The following is a 23,308-nucleotide window of genomic DNA, read 5'->3' on the forward strand; positions in this document are numbered from 1 at the left end:
TCGTTAACCAGCGCACCTCTGTCGAGTGGCATTAAGCGTGGAAAATATCAAATTTTCCCTTTAATCCAAGCACCTGCACCTGGCTGACCACTACAGTGATCGTCAGTCCACAGTCAGCTGGAACATCACAACATTGACTAACTTTTTATTTACAATTAGGATCTGAAAACCGGAGGACATCATCTGAACTACACCCCCAAGGGTTCTCTAACTGCTTTTAAAACCATGCTCTGTCGTCTTTTAAAGCTTTCGCCTTACCTCTGTCTCTTCCTACCTACCACAGTCCAGTCGCCAAAGTCCATGCCACCATAATCATTTACCTGAGTTGTCATCCCGGTTGGTGGGTTTATGCACCACCAAATCCAAAACGATATAGATCAAAAGGTTCACATTTTCAAAGATTTCCCGCGTTCTGCAACTTCCGCCCCATAAGGCTTTTTAATAAGTTTATCTAAATGAGAAAGAAATGCTTGTTGAAACCCCGAAAGGAAGTGAAAGCTCAGAAAATAGTAAAGAAAAGAATGAAACTATTTTACACAGTACCATACTCTCAAGCTTGTCAACTGTCTGCTCCATGATGCTGCTGCTGCTGCTGCTGCTTCTTCTTCTTCTTCTTCTTCTTCTTCTTCTTCTTCTTCTTGGCGGTTGGCAAGCAACTTACTGATGTGCATTACCGCCATCTACTGGAATGGATTGTGGATATTCTCCCACAAAAATTTTTTAAAGTAAAATAAAATAAAAAAATAAATACAACTTATATCCTTTCTATCAATTTCGTTTACTTAAGATAACTTATTAATTAACAAAAATAATCATAAGTAGAAATGTCCAAAATATCTTGTATGTTTAACTATAATTTATTTTCTTGTAATCGACATACTAATTCCCTCCTCTCAACAGAATATTTAGAACAGAGCAACAAAACATGTTTTACTGTCTTTTCTTGAAGACAAAAATCACAATTTCCTGTTGTATGTTTTCCCATTTTAAATAATGTACTATTTAACCCTGTATGAACGTAATCTGGATATAATGGTTTCCTCTTTTCTATTTCATCCTGTTCTCCTCATCCCATCGCACCAACTTTTCTTTGAATACTTTAAAGCTACCTACCAGTTCTATCTTCCATAATCAAATACAGACCTTATTAAACCAGTATATATTACTTTCAATGCTTTTCTCTCAGCACCATAGGCACAAATCCCGGGTGGTTCGGGGGGGTCTTAACCCCCCCAATCTTGGAAAAGTCTAGAAGTCAGATACTTTCTTCCTCGTAAAAAATACGAGAAATTTTAAATCCCCATTTAATAGACCAGTCTTCTATATTATTAATTGCTTCTTGTATCTTTTTAACAATAAAATTTTAATTTTGACCCCTCTTCCAGATTACTCCATCATCAGCAAATAAAGAAAAGCCCATTCCACTCTCCAAATTGTCAAACATCATTAGTCATTATAGAAAAAAAACAAAGGACTCACTATACTTCCCTGAGGTATACCGTTTTCAACAAAAAAAATTGACAAATGTTGTCCTATTCTTACTTGTATTGATCTATTTTGTAAAAAAAAATATTTTGTCCAATAAAACATTTATCGGTTAATTCCCATTTTTCTCAATTTAATTAAAAAAACCTTTCCACATCATATCATAGGCTTTCTCTATATGAAAGAAAACAGCCACCACACTCTCCTTATTAACTTGCCCTTTTCTGATTTCATGTTCTAAACATAGAATAGGATCCACAGTGTTTCTCCAAATTTTGATAAATATCCCCTCTTCTCAACAAAGTAACTCAATCTTTCATTTATCATTCTCTCCATTGTTTTACATGTATGTGATGTTAAAGCAAAAGGTCTATAACTTGCTGGATTTGACCGTTCTTCACCTGGCTTTAAGATTGGAACCATGATTGCTTCTTTCTATGCCAAAGGTAAAAAACCCACTTCCCATATCTTAATTGAATTCCAATAAAAATTTTTAGATGAATTATTAAGCTTACTAGCCATAATATAAGAAATATGATCTTTTCTTGTATATTAATTTTTAGATTTCTTTAAAGCACTGTTTAATTAAAATAAAAAAAAGGACCATTTAATAAGTCATTATATCTTACATTTTCTTCTAATAAATTAACATTTTCATTAATTGTACAAACTCTTCTGTTTTTCTTCTGTGCTTAAATTATTACAACTGTGAACTTTAACAAATTTTTGAACAAACATGTTTGCTTTCTCCTCCTCAGTCAGCAATAACATTTCCATCTTTCAGAACTGGATATCCATATTCACTTCTGATTCCATTCATTTGTTTCATCATTCCCCAAGTTTTTTAAATTTTTGTTTCCCTACCTACCGAATTACAAAAGTTTCCCCAATAAACATTTTTTGCATTTCTCACAGTTATTTTAACAAGAGCTTGTAACCTTTTATATTCAATAAAATTCTGAAAATTCTGATTCTGATTTATAGCTTATGAATGCTAATAGCACCAGACCAAGATAATAATTGCCTTTGTATATTATGAATTGTTATAAAGACCTGGTCCTTACATGATAAATTATAGCAATGTAATAATTCACTTAAGTCATGCTTTTCAGAAACACAAAGTGATTTTTTAACTTATCATACAAAGCTGAATATGCAAAAATATGCATCCATCTCCAAAATACGCATTGATGTGCATTTCTTTAATTTTAGCGGGAGCTGACCTTTACTGTTTTATTGTCAATCGGTGATGTTTCGTCTCTGCTCTGCGGTGATTGTGAGTCTTTGACATAATCAGTAATGGCCACTGAAAAAAATATATATAAATGCAGAAAACTGGTGGATGATAATTCATACGTTGTTTATGTAATATATTCAGGTTCTTGTCTAATACTTTACATGAAGGAGCGATCCAGATATCGATGTTGACGCTTCAGTTATTTTTCATGGTAACATTATAATAGAACCTAATGTGCACATGCCCTGGTGGGGATTAGTATAGCCCCACTAACTAGAACCAGCATCAATACATAATATGAATATATTACAGTTTATATGAATATATTAGTTTATATTTTACAGTATTTGAAGAAAAACTTTCAACACTATAAACTAGGAGGTAAAGACTAGTTTATAGTCTTTACCTCCTTTTATTACTAGACTGCACCAGCACTGTTATTCTGAAGTGCAGCAGGTTGATCTGTCTTTTATTTGAAAGCCATGTTTAAACAGCAAGCATTGATGATGTAATGTTCACTGGATTATCTCAGTCTCAAAACTGGATTTGTTTATGTATATGAATTTGAGACAATCAGTACTTCAGATTTTTTCTGAAAAAAAATCAGAAAAAATCTGATTTTTTTAAATCTTTACATTTTTGTACATTTTTATGGATTAATCAGTACAATTTTTCTCTTGGATAGTGTCACCAGATGTGCTGTGTGACCCGATGAAGGTGAAGCTCAGATTGAAGCTCCCAGCCGCTTCCAAAACCTGCAGGACTTTCACCAGGACTTGGAGACGGCTCTGAGCTCCAGATGTTCTGGTTTGGAACGTCGCATGTTGTGTAGGGTCACATGTCATCATCTTCCAGTAGGTCTCTCTTCTGAAATAAAATCACTTAAAAATTCATTACTTCTGAAGCTCATTGATTCTCAGGCATAACCTACATCTGCTGAGTCAGGAGAATGACTTCCTGTTTTTAATATGCTAAGTTTCTGATACGGGTGCTGGTTCTGTAGCTTTTATTTAATTCCTCATCCTAAACTCCAGACCTCAGGAACCGGCGTCCTGCGACTTGTAGATGTGTCCTTGGTCCAACACACTGACTAATAGCTGAATCATTTCCTCAGTGCAGTCGGGTTCTCCATGGTAGCGGCCTCATTACTTGACGCAGGTATGTTGAAGGAGTAGTGATGGGCTACCTGAATCCAGGCTTCGAGGCTTGTACCGAGTAAAAAGGGGGCGTGGCCGATGAAGCCCCGCTTCATATCGTCTTGCTGAAAACCACGTGACTGGCAACAAACGAGGCCTCGCATTGCATGGGTCACGTGACTGCTTCATTTTGCGTGTCGGTTTTCAAAGTAAAAGCGCGATGAGCCTTGCTGTGTCATGGGTTGTTGTCCATTTGGTCACGCATCAGAGGAGGATATTTGTCTTCAGTGGCCAAATAAAATGAATGTTGACCAACATATTTGATGTATATTGATGGCACTCATCAAAATGTTTGTTACTGGTTTTCTCAATTGTAGATTATGTTGTTTTTTTATTAACTATATTTTTGTGATTTTATGATGTAAATCTCTTTGAACTGCATTGTTGCTGAAACCTGCTACACAAATAAACTTGATTGTCTGAAATGGAGCCAGCAAGAGGAAAATCTGACATCTGAGAATACTTTGAGATTATCCTCACAATAAAATTCTTCTTAGATAACAATAATTAACCCTCCACCTCCCAATTTCTCACCTTCTGCAAAGTTTCATTATTATTTGTAGTCTGATTGGCAAAGATATATCAGTCTTGCACAGCAGAAACAGATTTAATCCTGTTGCAGAACTAAAATTCAACATGTAGCCAAATATGAGGGATCAGAGCCAATTAGAAATCCAAGAAAAAGTGAATGCCCCAACAGACACTGCACTCCCAAGACACTAAAACGTCAAATGTCTTCATTGTCAAATCCATCTATGACATAAAAGAAAAACAACACAACCACTAACGTTCAACATAAACCAGGATTAGATTGGCGACTAATCATTTTAATAATTAAAACATATGACAATTAAATATGGTTTCATGATTATCCTGTTACTAAACATGAGTTTGATGAAAACTTTGTGACAATATTGCATTTAGTAATTTTTGGAAGTATGATCCACCTGGGTGACAAGACTGTTACAGTTTCACCAGCAGATGTCACTATAGAGCAATGAACGAAGCATCGAGTAACGAACCTTTTTGCAAAGCAAAGGGCTGGAAAGGTTTATTGCTTCATGAGGCTTCATTTGCCCATCACTATGAAGGAGAGACTCATCTAAAAGCTGCAGGACACCACCCCTCAAAGCCTGGATTTGAGGATCATTGCAGGGGTGGGCAATCGTGGTCCTCCAGGGCCGGTGTCCTGCAGCTCTTAATGTCTCCCTGGTCCAACACACTTGAATCCAACAGCTGAATCACTTCCCAAGTGCAGTCAGGTTCTCCAGAGTCCTGCTAACGACGTCATTATTTGACTCAGGTGTGTTGAAGTTGAGACACATCTAAAAGTTGCAGGAGACCCTCCAGGCCTGGAGCTGCCCAGCCCTAGCTGGTAGTTTACTTTTGTGAAGTCATCAGCTGCAACAAGCTTGAATTGCATAAAGCTAATCTCTGTCCTACTCAAAGTCACTGGTATAGTTTGGATAGAGCTGTGGCCTGAAAAAGAAGGTTGATTCTGTTCTGGGACGACTGTAGAGCTTCTGGAGATAATGGTGCGAAGAAGGATTCTTCATAAAATCCAGAGAGTTATGGACAACCCTGAGCATCCTCTTCATGAGACTGAGAAAACAGTGTGTCTTCAGATTCGCTGTAATACAGACTGCACCAGAGATCTTTCCTGCCAACAGCCACCACCATCTACAATAACTCTTTGAAGAATCTGAATTAATGACATTACAAAATAATTTAATTTCCCTTTCTGATAAAGTATTTTTGAATTTTAAAGCATTACCGCAACCTTTTTACAGTACTTTCTTGTGAATATTACAATGATCACCGGCTTTGTGATCCCAGTCTAATAAGATGTCTGCATAGTGTATTGCTAAATTAGCCAGGTTTACTAAAAATGTACAATTATTGGTGCCTTGAAAAGCATGAAAGTTGGTACAGTTGTAAAAGCAGGCACTGTGTCTGATTACCCTGGCTGATGAAGCCATTTGTTTAAAATTAATGTTTAAAATACAGGAATGAATTTAAAGCAGTACATCATTTCTTTATTAATGTTCAAAACAAACAACACGTAGGAAAACCTCAAGTTAAAAATTCTGAAAGGTCTGGGAATCCTTTAAAATGGACATGGATGATCCATGGAGGACAAGTTATACTAAATAAATGTCCAGAAGTATCGAGAGACTTGGTGGATCAGGTTCTTTCACAGGATATAGAAGTCGTTCTCACAGTCTGAAGGATTTCATGTCTCAGAGATTCCTAAAGGACACAAAGAAATAAATATTTCCTTTTAATCACTTGCTTATAGTTGATTTTTTAAAATTATATTCAGGGATGTACAGACTGATGAACTACCAATCAAAACTTTTTATATTATATTTCCAATGGAGGCGAAGGACGGAGAGAGCGCAGGGTGTAGCATATTTTGGCAGATAGCATGTTCAGCCTGGTAGGATAAATAAAATAAAAACATCACTTTGTGTTTCTGAAAAGCATGACTTAAGTGAATTATTACAGTGCTATAATTTATAATTTAAGGACCAGGCCACCCGTCCCGTAAATCGCCCCGTATTTGGCTGTTAAATGTTGGGTCCTGTAACGTAATGCGATTTGTTCCGTATTTCTATAAATGTCCGATAGACACGCCCATAGACATAATATAAGGATAGACCCGCTCTCGCCTATTGTCGCTGACGAGATTTAGGGCGGCCATCTTGGAGCGGTACACCACTCCACTCAGCGTTATGTGTTTAGCAGCACAATGACGTGTCAACGGATTTAATCTATCATAACACACTTTTTTGTTACTGGAAACCATATTCAAACATCTATCAAAGCAACATTTATAAACAATTGTATTTTTTAAGTATGTTTTTAATACATAGTTCATCATATTTAAATATGCTTAGTGGCTATAACAATAGAATAGGAACGTAATATTCTGATATCGATGTATGAAGAGCATATTACAAAGCACACAGCCGTTCATAATTTATTTAATAAATTATTTAGTAATATCAATATATATATTCATATAACTATACAAACACAAATACATAAATAATGATTAATACTGAATAATATATTGGATACATGTTTATATGTGTGTATATATATATATATATATATATATATATACATACACACATGTATGTATATATAGATGGACGAAGTGAGGCTGATTGAGTCACTGCATCAGGCAGGTATTTTGCCTGTATTAAGTCTTGAAATTTAGAACAGAATTGTTTGTAGATTTTGTTCAGTAAATATGACCTAAAGTCTTAAAAACTTTAAACATGGTATTGTACACATTTCTTTTTGAGTGTTTTTAATGTTGATATGGATGTACAAAGTAAAGTCTATAAAAATACATAACAAAATAAGCACAACTTGATTTTAATATAACTAATTGGAAATGTTTTTTTAACTCAAAAAGCTATTATTTTAATATTATCTTTTTTGTGTCATGGATTTTGTCAATCAAGACTGTATTTGCAAAATGCTATAATAAAATTGCTTTCAAATGCAGTACTTTTATTTTTAAACACAGCAACTTTAAGTTATTGATGAAGAGCATGATAAAAATACATTGTAATGTTCAGATCAACTGACTGTATTAGAACAATACATTTTAATAAACCTATGTCACAAATGCCATACATCTGAAATGGAACGCAGTCATCGTACGGCAGACTGATTAAGAGAAGAAAGGAACACTATCAGCACGTTGTGGGAGGTAATAAGGTTTTCAATAAGATGACAACCGTATTTGTCTGTAGCCAAATAAGATCAAGGTCAACAATACACTCGGAAATGTTACTTCAAAATGTAGTGAAACTGTTCGTTTGATACAGAAAGAGTCATGATGGGATTTATAAAGACTTTTTGCCTCACAAGCTGGTCGTCATTGTAGGCTGGTCGTCATTGTAGGCTGGTCAAATTTGCCCTGTGTGTTGTCTTTAAGGCATGACGCAAGGTTAAACTGTGTAACAGATTCGTTTCCTACATACTTGTAGAACTGTGTGAAGCTATTATGTGTTTTATTCAGTGTGATCAGTATTTACACATAAAAAAAGTTTTATGGAGAAGTATGTTGAATAGCATGTTTACCTGTCTAAGGTTAATTATTTAAGTTAAAGTTTGCAGCTTATTTTGTGTATGAAAGGAAACCCAGATTGAAGTCCTTCAACATTACAGTTTAGTAAATTAATATTGAATCAGTTTGACTGTACTGTAATTTAAACTACATTAGTAATGTAAACTAGAAAATTCCTGCAGAAATTTTAAGTTGCCTGCCACCTGTGCTCATCCCTTTAAACCGAGCGTTTCAAATTTGTCATGAAAAATAGATATAAGCAGGTCTGACATACTTAAACCAACGCTAGCACACAGTAGCTGTGAATATTGTCAAGTATATTATGATATATGTGTCACCATTGAAAAGCGAGACCGACGACTATAAGCTTCGCACATGTGGTTCTCACTCATGGTTCAAAATAAAAAACATGAAGAAAGTTGGTAATAGTTAATTTCTAAAAACAATTTCAATTTTCATAGTAAAGATTTTAATTTACACTCAAAAATTCAGACAAATAATTTTATATAAGCAAAACATGAAAAGTCACAGGAAATATGTATTCTTCCCACAATGCATTGTGAGATCTGATTCAGCGCTGTGAGATTACTCACTGCCTCTGTCTAGGACCCGTTGCTATGGTAATTAATTATCTGCACCTGGGCTGGCTCTCTCCCTGGTTTCTATACTTGTGAGACACCCAGCGTCGGTCTCAGGGCCCTGACAAAAAACCATAAGCCCTAGGAAAATTTGGAAAACATTTTACGGGAGCAGGCATGTGTATCTATGTCATGACCAACCTTGAGATCAATAGGCCGCTATTTGTGCCTGTGAGGGGGAGTTAAACAGAGTTTTGGAGTCAGACCTCCACTGTGCTGTGTGTGTGTTTCAGAGAGAAATCTTAGTGATGCTGTGAGTTCCTCAGACTCAAGTTTTTTCGTTTTTCTCAATTTATGTCGTCATTTTTACACAGAATCCCAATAAAAATAATAGCTCCAATCCCGGGATCAAGCCGCACGTTTTGATACCATTTTTGTGGGTGGGCACGCAGCGGTACGAGCCGCATTAACGGTAGTGGAAGAAGATGTTATAACTAGAAAATTCTTGCAGAAATTTTAAGGGGCCTGCCAACTGTGCCCATCACTTTAAACCCAGCGTTTCAAATTTGCCGTGAAAAATAGATATATGCAGGTCTGACATACTTATCCCACCACTACAACACAGTAACTGTAAATATTGTCAGGTGTATTATGACAAAATGAGCCAATTTCAATTTTCAATTTTCAATAGTATTTATTAGTTCTTCACAAAGAAATAAACACTTTACCTTTTTTTGTAACAAAAATTACAATATCCCTTTAACATACATCACTTCTTTCTAAAAAAGTGAGTAAGACTTGTACTTACACAAAAAAAAACAACAAAAACAATCTTTGATGACATTTCTAATCACCTGCTGAGGGGGGAAGGGGGGAAAGGGACTTGCAACAAAAACTCCTTAATTAACAATATTATGTAAATTTTCCGGCACTTTCCATATGCTAATATCCTCATTACTTTTTTTTTCCAAATTTCATTTTCCACATGTAGTCCTTCACTAAAGAACCCACAATCTTTATCACATTATTTTCACCTATCTCATATTGCTTAGATATATAAATGTTTCTAGCCTTCCATATTGCTTCTTTAATACAATTTACCACTATCCACCACATCAATTCACTTTTCCCACTTTCTTCTTTTAAAAATCCATAAACAATTTTGTCATAGGTTATCTCTTCTTGTTTTAATTCCCACAACCATGGTTTCAATAATTCCCATGTTCTTTTAGCAATGGGGCAAATCCAAAATAAATGTTTTATTGTCTCGTTGTCACCACATCTAATTCTAGGACATGTTGGACTTGTTGTACAATTTCTTTTATTCAAAAAGTTCCTTGTAGTTAAACATTGATTGGCGATTTGCCAGGCAAAATCTTTCTGTTTGTCAAATGTTTATTTACATTTCTCCATATTTTCCTAATACTTTCCTCATTAAATTTTTCTATAAGTGTTAATTGTTCATGTCTAGACAATTTTCTTTCTATATTCTGTCTTTTCACTATTTCCGGTGTTAATTCCTCAATACCTCCTTTAAGTTCTTGTACTACTGAATTGAACATTGCCGGGTAAAAGTCCGAAAAGGGTGAAAGTAATGTAACCCTCTTTCCCCATGTTTTTAATACTCGACCCCCTAGCCAGAATTTAACGTAAGGTGCCCAAATGGGCTCGGGTTGTATATTTAGGCAAACCTTCAGAATAGGTGTAATGAACATTGCTCTGAATTTTATTCCTAGATTTGGTACGTTCCTACCTCCTTCATTCACCGGTCTATACATAATTTCTCTCCTCAATTTTTCATGTTTGCTCCCCCACAGAAAATGAAACATTGTTTTCCGTAATGTAATCATTACCTTGTGGGGCAGTGGGAAAGTTGATGCCAAATGAGCTAATGTTGAAACTATTTCCGTTTTTAATACTAATACCTTGCCTGTTAACGTTAGGTCTCTTTCTCTCCATTGCAATAATTTCCCTTGTATTTTTGACCATTTTGTCTCCCAGTTTTTTACTCCCATATTTTCTCCTATCTGGACTCCTAAGATTTTTATCTCGTCATTTTGTTCTACTAATCCCCAATTGGCCTTTCTGTCGTTCCAATTCCTATACATTATCTCACTTTTAGATTTATTTATTTTCAATCCTGAAACTATAGTGAATCTATCACATACTTTCAAACTTTCTTTTATAGCCGCATTATCTACTAGAAGAAGAGTCAGATCATCCATATACATCGTTAATTTAATATCTCTACCATAATACCCAGGGGGAATTATTCCTTTAATCAACTTGTTTTGTCTTATTGCACTTGCTAATGGTTCCATGGTCATAATGAAAAGTAAGGGGGACAGTGGACAGCCTTGTCTCAACCCCACCTTTACCCTAAAAGGAGGGGTGATCTCCCTGTTCACCATCACCACACTGTAGCAATCATTATACAAAACCTTTATCCATTTTATGAAAACCTCGCCAAAGTTAAAGTCTGAAAAGACTGAGAGGATGGGACAACAGGATGAGAAACAGGAACTAAATCAAGCACTATCACAGTATCTTCCTCCTCCTCAGCTATGGTCTCTGTCTGTTCAAAGATCAGGTTCTCAGCTCTTTACTTCTCTTCATCTGGCTTGCAACAGCAATAAATAACAGACAGGAGAAAAGAAATTTGCCTGTACTGACGCAAGTTCATTTTTAATTCAAGTAAATTATCTAGCTGCAATCAGTGTATTCAGACAGGGTTAAAAACTTTAAAGATCATCACAGCCTAGGGCAGGGGTGTCAAACTCAATTTCACCGAGGGCCACTTCAGCATATTGGCCACCCTCAAAGGGCCACATTGACGGTACAAATCAGGAGTGCCCAGCTGCAGTCCTTCAGACTGCAACTTTTAGATGCATCCCTGCTAAAACACACCCCAGGCAAAAGGTTGACTTCCCTCATTAGCAGCAACTCAGTTCTGTAGAGCCTTATAATGAGTAAATGATCCAGGTGTGTTAGAGAAGGAACGCATCTTGCAGATGGTAGCTCTGGAAAACTAGACTTGGGCACCCCTAGCATAAAATGTATGAAAATACAATGTTAAAAATAAATTGAACACCTCATATTGTTAAATAACTCTTTGGAGCTTCTGGTTAGGAAGCGCATTCGAAACCTTTGTTTGAAATGGCGCGTTAAATTCAAGTCTCCATTACAGACCAGACAAAACTAAAGAGAATGCAACTTTGTGTTAATCCATTTGAGGAGCCGGCAGTTTATCTTGAGGAAATAAATGACGATGCAAAAGTTAATTAGATTGTAACATAGCAGTGTGCTGCTCAACCACTGCGGAGGCAGTTACGTTACGCCACTGCGAAGAATTAAAAACCGCTGGGAGAAACTCATCCAGCGGATTTAACAAATGGAGCCTTCTGGGTTCACGTTACCCAGGAGAGCGGCGCTCTGGAGGAGCCGCAGACGTGACATCTGTCCGTTTCGGAGAAGCGAAAAAAAAAAAAAAAATCCTTAAAGCGCACACCGGACCCCGCAGGGTAAAACACTCAGAGTTCAGTTGATCTGTTTGGATCAGACAGATCCAACTGACTGATGAATTAGCGCAGATTTTTCTGCAGATGGGAACCAGGAGGAAGTGCGTTCAGACCCCAGCAGGTGAAGTGATGCTAATTTAAGTGAAGTCGCTTAATTTAATTTATTAAAAGTTATTGGGGCCTCAGTCAGTGGTTTTTTTGTCACTACGGAGAAAAATGTAGATGCATTTATCTGCTTAATTTGTGATGAGATCAGGATTCACGGTGAATATTCACTAAACCGCATAAAATGCGGCTAAATAGCGATGTTAATATGATTATAATTTCACGGATAAAAATAGTACAGGGCCAATTTTTTTTTTTTTTTTTTTATGTTGTCGGTCAAGATAACGGATAACAAAAAAAGTCTAGCGCGACCTGCCGCCCTGACACCAACTCACACATCTTCATTCACAGTCTTACTTGTAGATCGATTTTTCTTTTCTTGGACGTTTTGATGTTAGCTTGTCGAAGTCTCAGTTTTATTCGCTGGTAAAATCAATAAGCAGCTTAAGGTGACTCTGCTGCTCTCTAGTGGCGAGAAGCCGTAATGTTGGCTGGTAACAATCGGAATGCATTATGGGAGATGTAGTTTGTCATCAATTCGTGCTCAAAACCTATTTTAAGTCAATCATGGACCTATAAAACGCTGGGGGGGCCACATAAAATGACATGGCGGGCCACATGTGGCCCGCGGGCCTTGAGTTTGACACATGTGGCCTAGGGGCACTGATATTTTTAGCAACCCTCCAATATTACAAAGTGGCTACAACAAGTATGACTATAAACATTATTATGTGACTCTATGATGGCTAATTAAACGTATTAAGCACAGGTACAGTGTACAGGTACAATTAGCCTCCAAGAGGCTAATTTAGCTAGCTTCCACCGTATATTTTCCGGCAAAAAAAATGTTACAAACGTGTCTTCAACCATTCGCATCACAGTCCTACTGCCATTAAGTCCTAAAACTACCATCAGTAATTTTATAACGTAACACTTTGGAGTTATTTTTGGTTTTAGAGTACAAAAACATTTTGACAGATGCAGATTTCTACTCACCAGAGTGTAAGTGTCGCATAGGATGACGTCAGCTTATTCTTCTTCTTGGGTTTTTGTGGGATCCGTCCTTATTTTTATTTCAATCAAACATATTAAAAGGTTTACAGAACAGTTCGCATGCAAACACAAACGAAAACACATCTTAATTTTTCTTAAATTTATTTGGTGTAAATCATTGATATCATACTCAAAAATAGTTTTTTTTGTGTGTTTTTTTTAAGGCTTTTAAATCAAGCTAACAAGCACAACAAAACTCCTCCGGTTTTATATTTTACTGAGTTTTTAAATACCGAATTAAAGTATTGTGACCGATACGTCTGACATGTATTTGTAGTAAATATTCTTAATATCCTGTTCAAACTAACCCATAAATTGTAAATAAAGGTTTTTAAAAAAAATAGAATAGACACGTCATCTTATTCGTTCCTAAGTCGTCAGTATCGGACACTTAGGGAACCGTACAGCATTCAATGAGAGAACCCTTCGCGTCACATATTGACGCCAATGGGGTACCCTCGGCGTCAACATGTGACGCCGAGGGTACCTGCCCAAGCGTCAATATGTGACGAGTTGGGAGTGAGAATGTGTTGTCATATCATATGCTTTTTCAATATCGAAAAATACTGCCACTACACTTTCTTTGTTTACTTGAGCTCTTCTAACTTCATGCTCAAGACATAACGTTGAGTCATTAGTGCTCCTCCCTTTACGAAAACCACTTTGATAATTAGAAATATATCCCTTTTTATTTAAGTAATACACTAATCTATTATTAATCATTTTTTCCATTATTTTACATAAGTTCGAAGTTAATGCTATTGGCCTATAACTTTCTGGTTTTGAATGATCTTTTCCTGGTTTAGCTATCGGTACAATAATAGATTCCTTCCATAACTCTGGTAATTTAACCTCCTCCCATATTTTATTAAATAATTGTAATATTATAGCTTTTCACTTATCACCGAGTTGACTTATCATTCTATACCAAATTTTATCTTTACCTGTATTTTTGGTCTTTCTAAGCACACAATTTAATTCCACTTTGGTAAAATCAACATTCAAAAAATGATTTATTTCTTCATCACTCTATTAAATTTTTATACTTAAGAACAATATTTTATCTCCCTTTTCTTCCCTCTTCGCTAATGTTATTTGTGCTATGTATCTTACTAAATAATCTTGCCAATACCTCAGCTTTATCCTCATCTCTAATTATATTAACATTCTCTACTTTTAATACAGGATAATCAAACTCTCTTTTAATACCATTCATTTTTTAAATTACTTTCCATATCTTCTCAATTTTTGTATCTCTCCCTATTGTACTACAAAAATTTCTCCAAGTCTCTTAGCTTTCTTTATAATCCTCCTTACTACAGCTTGCTTCCTTTTATAATCATTTAAGTTTATATAAATTGGGTTATGTTTTAATACCTTCAAGGCTTTATTTCTTAATTTAATTGCTTCCTTACACTCACTTGTCCACCATGGCACCTTTTTCTTATTACTCCCTGACTTTTTAATAGAATTTTCTGCTGCTTCCGTTATTTTTGAAATATTTGCATTTACTTCATTTATTTCCATACTAAAATCTACCTTTTCTAAATACACTTCACTCAAATATCTAAACTTACTCCAATCTGCCTTATTAAAGTTCAATCTCTCCCCACTCTTTTTATCTGGTCTGCTGTTCTTCGTACTTTTTTATTGGCTGTTGGCAAAAAGTGTTAAGGAAGCATTACCGCCGCCTACTGGTATGGAGTGTAGTTCATGAGAATTTCTCTTTTTACTTCACAATTGAAAAACAAACATTTTGTTTTCCACATAAAATTCAAATTAAATATGCTTGTTTATAGTTCTAATGTGAGAAAATATGGAAAATCCCAATGGGTATGAATACTTTTGCAAGACACTGTAAGTTGAAGGACACTTAATAAAACACTCCCAGATGCAAAGTCTGAGTTTAAAGAGAGAGAGAGAAAAAAGATTATACAAAGAAAAAGCAGTTACAGCAACAATTCCAAAGATCTGAATTTCTATTCCAGCAACCACAACCTTCAAAATCTCCTTTTTCCATCTGTGTTCTAAGTTTTTGTATGAGCAGGTACACATGATTAACATGGGAGATTAGATAGAAAATTTTAATATGAACAAAAATAGGGTTTCAGGAAGGAGGTGGTGTCAATGCTCCACTCTGTTGCAGTCATATATGGACTTTTTTTCTTACTTCTTCTTGTAATATTTCCCACACACTTGTGGGAAGCTCCTCGGTCAAAGAGTCACCTATTGGTATAACCTTGACCAGTGCCAGGCAACTCCCTCTTTGCACCTTCTGCTTGCTATGAACTCAAGCAGCTGCATCCAAATAATCTGAAGGACAAGTTCTGCCTCCAGGTTAGAGTATCTTTCCATATCAGACAGAGAGATGACATCTTCAGTTTCTTTGTGCTGAATAAACTTATAGTGATTTGGGCTTCCACATTTAGGCTTCATAACAGAAATCAAGATTTCAGCACACAAAACAAACATGCACTAAAACTATTTATTTGTATCATCTCAATACTGTGGAAGCCCTTTTCTGTCACTTTGATGGGAAAAAAAGTTTTATTTCATAATTATGATGTGGTTTCTTATTATTATGACTTGGTTATTCTAATGAGATACTGTCTAATAATTATGATGTGGCATTTCACTGATATTGTCTATTGATTATGACTTAGCTATCTCATAGTGGGCCATTGGGATACTGAGGGATGGGTGAGACAAGTTCAGCTTGGTAGACAGAAGTGAGTCTTACTAATACAACAGAGTAATAATGAGTGGTTTTACAAATGTTGAAATCTTGCAAATTTTGAAAGAATCCCATAATGTCAAATTAAGCCTCCAGACATTAGTTAGAAATAAGACTGGAAAAGCGTCTTATTTCTAACTATGCATGATGATGCACATGCATAGTGTTATGAGAAAGCTAAGCCATAATAATGAGATAGTAACTTTAATATGACCTAGGTATGTCACAATTATGAGATAAAAGTTCTTTTTGTCCACCAGATTGGCAGAAATGAGCTTCTATACAATAAACAAACAGTTTCACAAACAGATCCTGACTTTACAATTTACAGTGATCATTTATGTTGAATTTAACATTTTTAAATGCACATTTAATTGCAAACAAGACAAGGGATATTTTGTCATTTTAAAGTAATTCTGCAGTTAAGTTTCTCAAAACAGTATAATCTATTGCTGTACAAATATTTGGATTGATAACCAAAAGTTTTTATATTGCTGAGTATAGATTTGACATGACCACAACATGTTAGTGTAGCTGTCACAGTGTGACAGTTACTAAATAACTTCACTGACAGAGGGTTCACGATGCATCACAGGAAGTTCCAGTTTCTCACACTTTGTTACTCTCAGGGTTAGATGCTGAGCTATCTCATTGGGATCTGTGTAGAATGCTGCAGGAATATTCTGTTCAATAGAAAAATATCAAGTAAATGCACAATACAATACGAACTCTTAAAATGTCATTAAAAAGTTATGATTCACATAGAAAGAAAGGGAAAATTACATAATTCTATACAAGAATTTCACTATCAAGAAAATAATCAGATATAAATAATCTTGATAACTTTGAATAAGTCTGCTCGTTAAGTGTCATCCCTTTTCTTTTAAATGGTCAGAATGTGTACTTTCAGCAGTTCAATAAATTCCAGTTATGCAACCTAATTACATAACTGGTCAGGTTTAATTATGAAAATGTGCACTGAAAAAGATTAGGTGAAACAGCATACATTTACATAAACTGAGAAATGTAATTTCACAGTTTTGTGGTGTAAATCAGATATAGTGGACAATAATTCCAATCTCCTGGTAGTTTGGGGAGGTGCTCAGGCACCTCTGCAATTTTAATTTCACCCTAGCAAAATGGCTTTACAGTTCAAACAAGAAGGCAGCCCCTCTGACCAGTTTGACAAAGCGAGGAAAATCACTACACCAGCAGAACTTCCAGGGGTGCCAAGTCCAGTCCTTGAAAACTATTGTCCTGTAACTCTTAAGGTAGCTCTTGTGGACTCTTGTGATCATACAAGAGGCAAATACGACCCAAACCAGATTTTTGCCCATATGTGAGCCATATTTTTTCATAGATTTTTTATATCTGCCTTGAAAAATCTAACTTTTTCAAGGCAGTCTGAAAAGGCTAATTCAGATCTTTTCACTCCAACAAAATCAGATTTGTGCTACTTCCATGTGTTACTAAATCAGGTATGTATATGATAGTTTTCAAAGTGTCTGCAGTCAGAACAGTCATGCTGCATTTTAGTAGTCCTTTACATTATTGATGTGAAGATGTGTATTAATTCTGTACCAGAAGAAGTCGGATGCTGTAAACCTGGAAGTAAACAATGGCTGAATCAAGTAGTGTTGACACTCTAGGAGGTGCTAATCAATGGATGGAAGTTCAATGTAAACTTCAAAATCAATCCATAGTCGGTGGCATGTATTATGTGGCTCAACAGAATCATTTAAAAATAAGCATTAAGGAAGCAGGCCTGGAGAAAAATTGTGGTGCCTCCAGAAAAGATTGAAAATAATTTGACCTTAGAGAAATGTTAAACTGAGACGTGTCCACTTAGTAGCATTACAGGTGTCTTCAAGCTTGTGGTCAGTTTGTCTAATAAAAGGGTGACAAGCATAAAAAGCCTTTCAAAGACAAAGTTGCAAAAGATGCAGAAAATAAGCGAGCTTGTGGCTGCTATTAAAAGAGCGCAGTCATTTTGGAACACATGGTCAGCCAGGTTAACATGCTAAAAGCAGACAAACTACTTTCAACATGGATGCTATGCAGAGACCTTAGGAGCTTCCCTCACATGCAAGCAGAACATTATTCTGACGTTCAGTAAATAAAACGAAATTGTCATCCTCATTGACTTTAGAAAGGAAAAGTTTATTTTGATTTAACATCCGACTGTGTAGAAGAATGCATATGTGTCTTCTTATGTAAGCTTCTGGTTTCAACTATATTTTTCTTTTAGAGCACATACTGATATGGATGACATTGTGTTAAAGTCAGTCTCACTTTTCATCTGGACAGAAATACAATCTCGAGCAGCACCCGGAATGGAAGTTTTGAAGCCTACTATCATAGGTAAAGCCTCCCAAAGTCAGAAGACACGCCTTGAACTTGACAGGGCTTTTTGGTTTAAGTGAGTCTACTTTTTGTCACATGAAAATCATCAAGTACAAGTAGAGATACACACTGACTGATGATCACCTTGTGAGCTGCCTTGCAACCACTTCATACTTCCCAGCCTGTGAGAACCTGGCTTCTTTCTCCCAGTGTGAGAAATCCCACTGAAGTAGACATAAACAATTACTTTAAAATAGCTTAATTTTTTTAAATCCCATAACTGGATCTGTTTGTTGTGGATGTGTTTGCATAAATGTATTTGTGCGTTTGTGATGCTGAGAACAGACTAGTGGATCTAAACAAACTTGCAACTTCAAAAGTAGGTCTTGGTTCAAAAAAGGTTGGGCACCCCCGCTGTAAGGCATATAACAGTTTGTAAGGGTCTGCTCATAATCTAATGTCAATTCATTCCTATATGCTATATCACAATATGATCCAAGTACCCACCTTAAGTTCTGTTATTGTATTTTCTCTGGTACTGAACTCTCGCAGCATGTAATCTTTTCCATCCTGAAATTTAAACAGTAAAAATTAATTTTCACTTAGTATGTCCAATGAACATTTGGACATATTTAGTATACTGGTTTTACTGCAAATATGACAAAAATTCCAATTACTCCTTATGAGTTGCATTAAGGTGATTCCATTTCTATCCCACAGCTGGTTCTAATGCAATATCCTATAATGAGTTACAGTGGGTCTCAAGGGTATGGGGAGAATTCAACTAAAAAATGCGTTATCAGTTCAGAAGAGGAATGAAATGTTGTTGCAACTCAAGATAAAGAAGTTACTTCAAAGACATGTTTTAGAAATAAAAGTAATAACTAGAAAAATTTGCATTTCCTGTGAAAATGCAGTGTGAATGCTGAAAGCTGAATGATTTTGGTGAAAATTACAGAAACATTTAGAGTCAACTTCAGAAGTGTTGCAGATATGAAAGTAGTAGGCAAAAGCAGCAGAATAAAGCAAAATCATGCAAACGTATATAGATAAAACTGCTGAAAAGGAGTAAAAACTTTCAATCAATGCAAGAATCCCACCCAAAGAATATTAGAAATTAGTGTAGAACAGTGCTTAACTGTAAGGGCACTGCAGTTTATGAGGTAAAATTAGTTAAAAAGGTAAAGCTAACTGAAATACTATTGTTAATATCTAGCCTAGCACTAGCATGTTGACCTACAGTAACATATGCATTGTGGAAAAGAAACAAAACAGTGCATATTGTTATGTGTGTTGTGTATAAGCACTACATGACATTACATTCTGTCAGGAAGAACTTTATTTGGCGTGGTACATCAACTTACCTCATAATAAACTCGAGTATCATTTATTCTAATCAAGACGCCGTCCACACGCAGGAAGAAACGCTGCAATAAGAAGAAACTGGATGGCATCACTCTCTGTGTATTGGAAAAAAAGGAAGAACGTTGCACATTTATTAAACGTCAGTAAATGTCCAACTGAAGCAATATGCATTTGAAATCTACAGTAAAATTTTAGCTTTCCATCAGAACTACAAAACATCAAGCCCCTTAACTTTTTCTACATTTTGTACATTATTTTACATCTCAAGAAATTTGATTATTATGAAAAGGATCTATATATTTTTGTCACCGAGTGTGTGTGACAAAAATATATAGTGAAATATTTTAAGCTTTTGTCTCTTGTAAATTTGTTGGTTATGGCTTATAAAAAAATTAAACCTCAAAATTCAGCGTCTCACAACTAGAATTTTACATAAAGTAAAAACAGGATATTTTCAACAAAAATGTCAAGGTTCTGATAAGCATGTTTATTTCTACCTACTAAATCCTTTATAGGGCCTTCTTCTATAAAGGATTCTATGGCATGGCATTGACGCAATTAGTCTGCAGCATAACTGAGGTGAAATGAACGCCCAGGTTAATGGCCTGCATTGTTGAGTTTGGTCTCTCTAATCTTCCTTTGTCAAATTCAGGTCAAGCCGGTTTGCTGGCAAATAAAGTACAGTAACACCATGATAATTTAACCAGTTTTTAGTACCCTTTGGTAAGCTCTACTGGAAACTTAAATCAGCAGAAGGAATCATAGAGCGATGTAAAATGACCTGGTAGATGGCTTTATTGATTGTGGACTTCAGGAAACAACCAGATGATATGGCACCCACAGTTACAAACCTGCTCAGCTATCCTCTGTGCTCCTGGTCAGTAACCCAACGAACTCATTATCCAAACACCATCTGGTTCATATCATCAGCAGAGTTGGCTCCTGTCACTTTCACCTGATCCTGCTCATCTCTTCTAGGCGAAAGTCTCGTCCCTTTAAATGCACTGGTTTCCCGGTCCTCTGGTCATCCCTGCTGCAACCTCTACATTTGCATATTTTATTTTGTAAATAAACCTTTAAAAAGTCTCTTTGCCTGAGTTTATCTGCATGTGGGTCAGAAGCATCACTAAAACCATGAAGAACACTCTCGACCATTTGACCCAGCAGATGATCTCAAGGAAACTTTAGCCAAACAACACTCCCTAATTCAATCTCATGATGCAGTTCTCCGATCTCTCAGCAAGCAGTAGGAGGTTACAAATCAGCATTTGGATTACCTGATCTCACTGTTCCAGTGGAGTGAGGCTGAGCACTCATCTCCTCCAGAAGATGGCGCAAGCACTCCATCAGTAGCTCAAAAGATAAGTTCTACTCACGAATTCAGAGCTCTGAATACAAATAAATTATCTGGGGACAGTGGCGATCACAAGGGCTTTTAACTTCAGTGCTCTTTAGTCTTATACTGTTCGCTCCAATCATTTCCCCATGACGATTCTAAAATCTCCTTTATTCTGGGTCTCCTTACAGGTGTTACGTCGATCCGCGTTTCCCCATCAGATACGGGTTTCCCTGCGTCTCCTCGCCGCTCCGCAGCGCCCAGGCGGCAAAATACGCGTGTGCTTGTTATGAGTGTGTAACAAGCACACAATTGTTCAGCGCTCTTATCTAGAGAACTACGGACACAGTGAAAGCTCAAACGTGTAAGTAATTATTTATTCTCTCTTAGCATAAATAATTTCTGAATACCAGAAGGAATAGTTTTTTTCAGTGCTTTATACATTATTTCCAATATTTTTATATGTACAATGTCTTTAAACTTTAAAGTATTACTTTGAATAAAAAGTTTTAGTTGGTTCACAATAACCCACTTTATTAATAAGCCGTATAGCTTTTTTTTTTGCAACTTAGCTAATATATCAATGGTTGTTTTACTTGCATAACCAAAGAGGAACATATAATATACAAGCCTTTAACATTTATTAAATCTTTTATTTTAAACAATATTCCAATAGTTTTTACTAGAGGTGTGCCGATCGATCGGTCACCGATCATAATCGGGCCGATTTTCGTGAAAAAGTGCATGATCGGTGATCGGCGATCATTGGCTCTTGTTGCCGATACCGATCACATGCTTCTCATTTCCAGCCTGCCTGTGCAGCTGGTCTCCTCTTTCCTTCACTCTGCGCAAACGCGCAACAACAAATCCTAAGCAATGTGGAACTATAACGCACTGAGTCAATGGGGAAGTTTGCATGTTGTGGGGAAAATTGAAGCAGTCAAAATGCATCAACACAACGAAGCTAATACGACATAAAAACAATGCCATACTTGACGGAGTTTGGCTACATCGAGGCTCACTGCAGTAAAAAAGACATACGGAGGATCAGATAGCAGGTAAAGCAGCGCACAGCTACAAACACTCACCTGGATTAGCATGACGGTCAGAAAGCTAAACAAATAACCCGCAAAATTATTTAAGTCTTCGAGCTGCGATGTAAGACGCTGGTTCTGCTCTCGTTGTTGAACCGCTGCTACGCTACAGGTAGTAATATTTCACAGACGGAGCTTCGCTTCTGCTCCACCTGGTAGTGACTCTCACACCGAACCTGTTTAAAGCTGCAGCATCTAACTTAAAAAAATACATTTTACATACGTATTAAAACTTTCGCTGTCCTAACATGAGACAGATAATCTCTGAAAAAATAATCCATCTCCTCCCTGTTCTGCATAATTACTCCGCTCAATCAGAAACAGCCAATCAGAGCTAGCAGTAATCAGCTAGCCGCCATGCTAACAGGAAGTTTTCATTCAGTAACTCTGGATTGTTTATTGTAATGGAACCTGTTTTTGCCTTTGAATGTTAAGTTTTATACTTGAACTTCTTGGCAATGTTGAGAGGTTTTATTTTGGCTCTTTTCATTATTTAACCTCTTCAGAGCCTTCATATGTTTTCAGTCTGTTAAAGATAGTATTATCAATAGCAGTACAATTTGCACAAAGCCTGTTTTGTTTAGTTTTCTTCTTGGAAAAAGTTATTAAAAACAAGTGTTTGTCTAAATTAAGGTGAATTCATGGTTCCTTTTTCCACATAATGTAACCGGTAGTGTTTATGATAAAAAATAAATAAATAATAATTATGTGATCGGTATCGGTGATCAGTATCGGTGTATCGGCCCTCATGGGTGATCGGTATCGGTATTGGCAGGAAAAAACCTGATCGGCACATCTCTAGTTTTTACAACTTTATTAACTTTATTTCCAATATATTAAATATGCGGCTTCCAACTGAGTTTATAATCCCTAAAAATTTTGTCTCATATACTCTTTCAATTTCAATTCCATTTATGCATAACTTTACATTATTATACATCTGATTACCAGAATTTAGTTTTTCCTTTGTTTAATGATAACTTATTGTAATCAAACCATGTTTTCAACTCAGCTAATTCTTTTTCTACTTTTTTTTATTATTTTTATTTCATATTTTTTCCAGAAAAAAAGAAATTTGTATCATCAGCAAACATTATAAACTTCAAAATACTGGATACTGCAAAAATATCATTTAAATAAAGTATAAATAATTTAGGTCCTAGTATTGAGCCTTGAG

General features: G+C 35.9%; 2 protein-coding genes and 1 long non-coding RNA gene across 12 annotated transcripts in view; 1 reads left to right on the top strand and 2 right to left on the bottom strand.

Moving 5' to 3' along the window:
• The window catches only part of ska2 (spindle and kinetochore associated complex subunit 2), a 24,592-nt gene extending 23,890 nt beyond the window's left edge, over positions 1-702 (bottom strand). For 2 of the 4 annotated variants that reach the window (XM_088012380.1, XM_088012379.1), the window contains exon 1: positions 549-702. In XM_088012380.1, coding sequence (XP_087868506.1) covers positions 549-680 — 132 coding nt within the window. In that variant the 5' untranslated portion in view covers positions 681-702. Of the gene's footprint in view, positions 1-320; positions 448-543 lie in introns of those variants that run through there. The other 2 variants (XM_088012381.1, XM_088012382.1) reach the window with 2 other exon arrangements.
• Positions 1-4,425, top strand: part of LOC148155556 (uncharacterized) — a 4,772-nt gene extending 347 nt beyond the window's left edge. Inside the window, exons 2-3 of one of the 2 annotated variants that reach the window (XR_015765230.1) lie at positions 1,848-1,931; positions 3,408-4,425. This is a non-coding gene — a long non-coding RNA (uncharacterized LOC148155556). The remainder of the gene's footprint in view (positions 1-1,847; positions 1,932-3,407) is intronic. The other variant, XR_015765229.1, reaches the window with a different exon arrangement.
• An 11,305-nt stretch (positions 4,426-15,730) lies between these two features.
• tiprl (TIP41, TOR signaling pathway regulator-like (S. cerevisiae)) overlaps positions 15,731-23,308 on the bottom strand; it is a 30,682-nt gene continuing 23,104 nt past the window's right edge. For 3 of the 6 annotated variants that reach the window (XM_014976220.2, XM_088012377.1, XM_014976219.2), the window contains 3 exons: positions 19,701-19,796; positions 18,844-18,906; positions 18,567-18,750 (listed from right to left, as the gene is read on the bottom strand). In XM_014976220.2, coding sequence (XP_014831706.1) covers positions 18,604-18,750; positions 18,844-18,906; positions 19,701-19,796 — 306 coding nt within the window. In that variant the 3' untranslated portion in view covers positions 18,567-18,603. The other 3 variants (XM_088012378.1, XM_014976222.2, XM_014976221.2) reach the window with 3 other exon arrangements.

This window comes from Poecilia mexicana, unplaced genomic scaffold (assembly GCF_051168715.1).
Source record: "Poecilia mexicana isolate PSO_F unplaced genomic scaffold, ASM5116871v1 scaffold_14, whole genome shotgun sequence".
NCBI classification, from domain to species: Eukaryota; Metazoa; Chordata; class Actinopteri; order Cyprinodontiformes; family Poeciliidae; genus Poecilia; species Poecilia mexicana.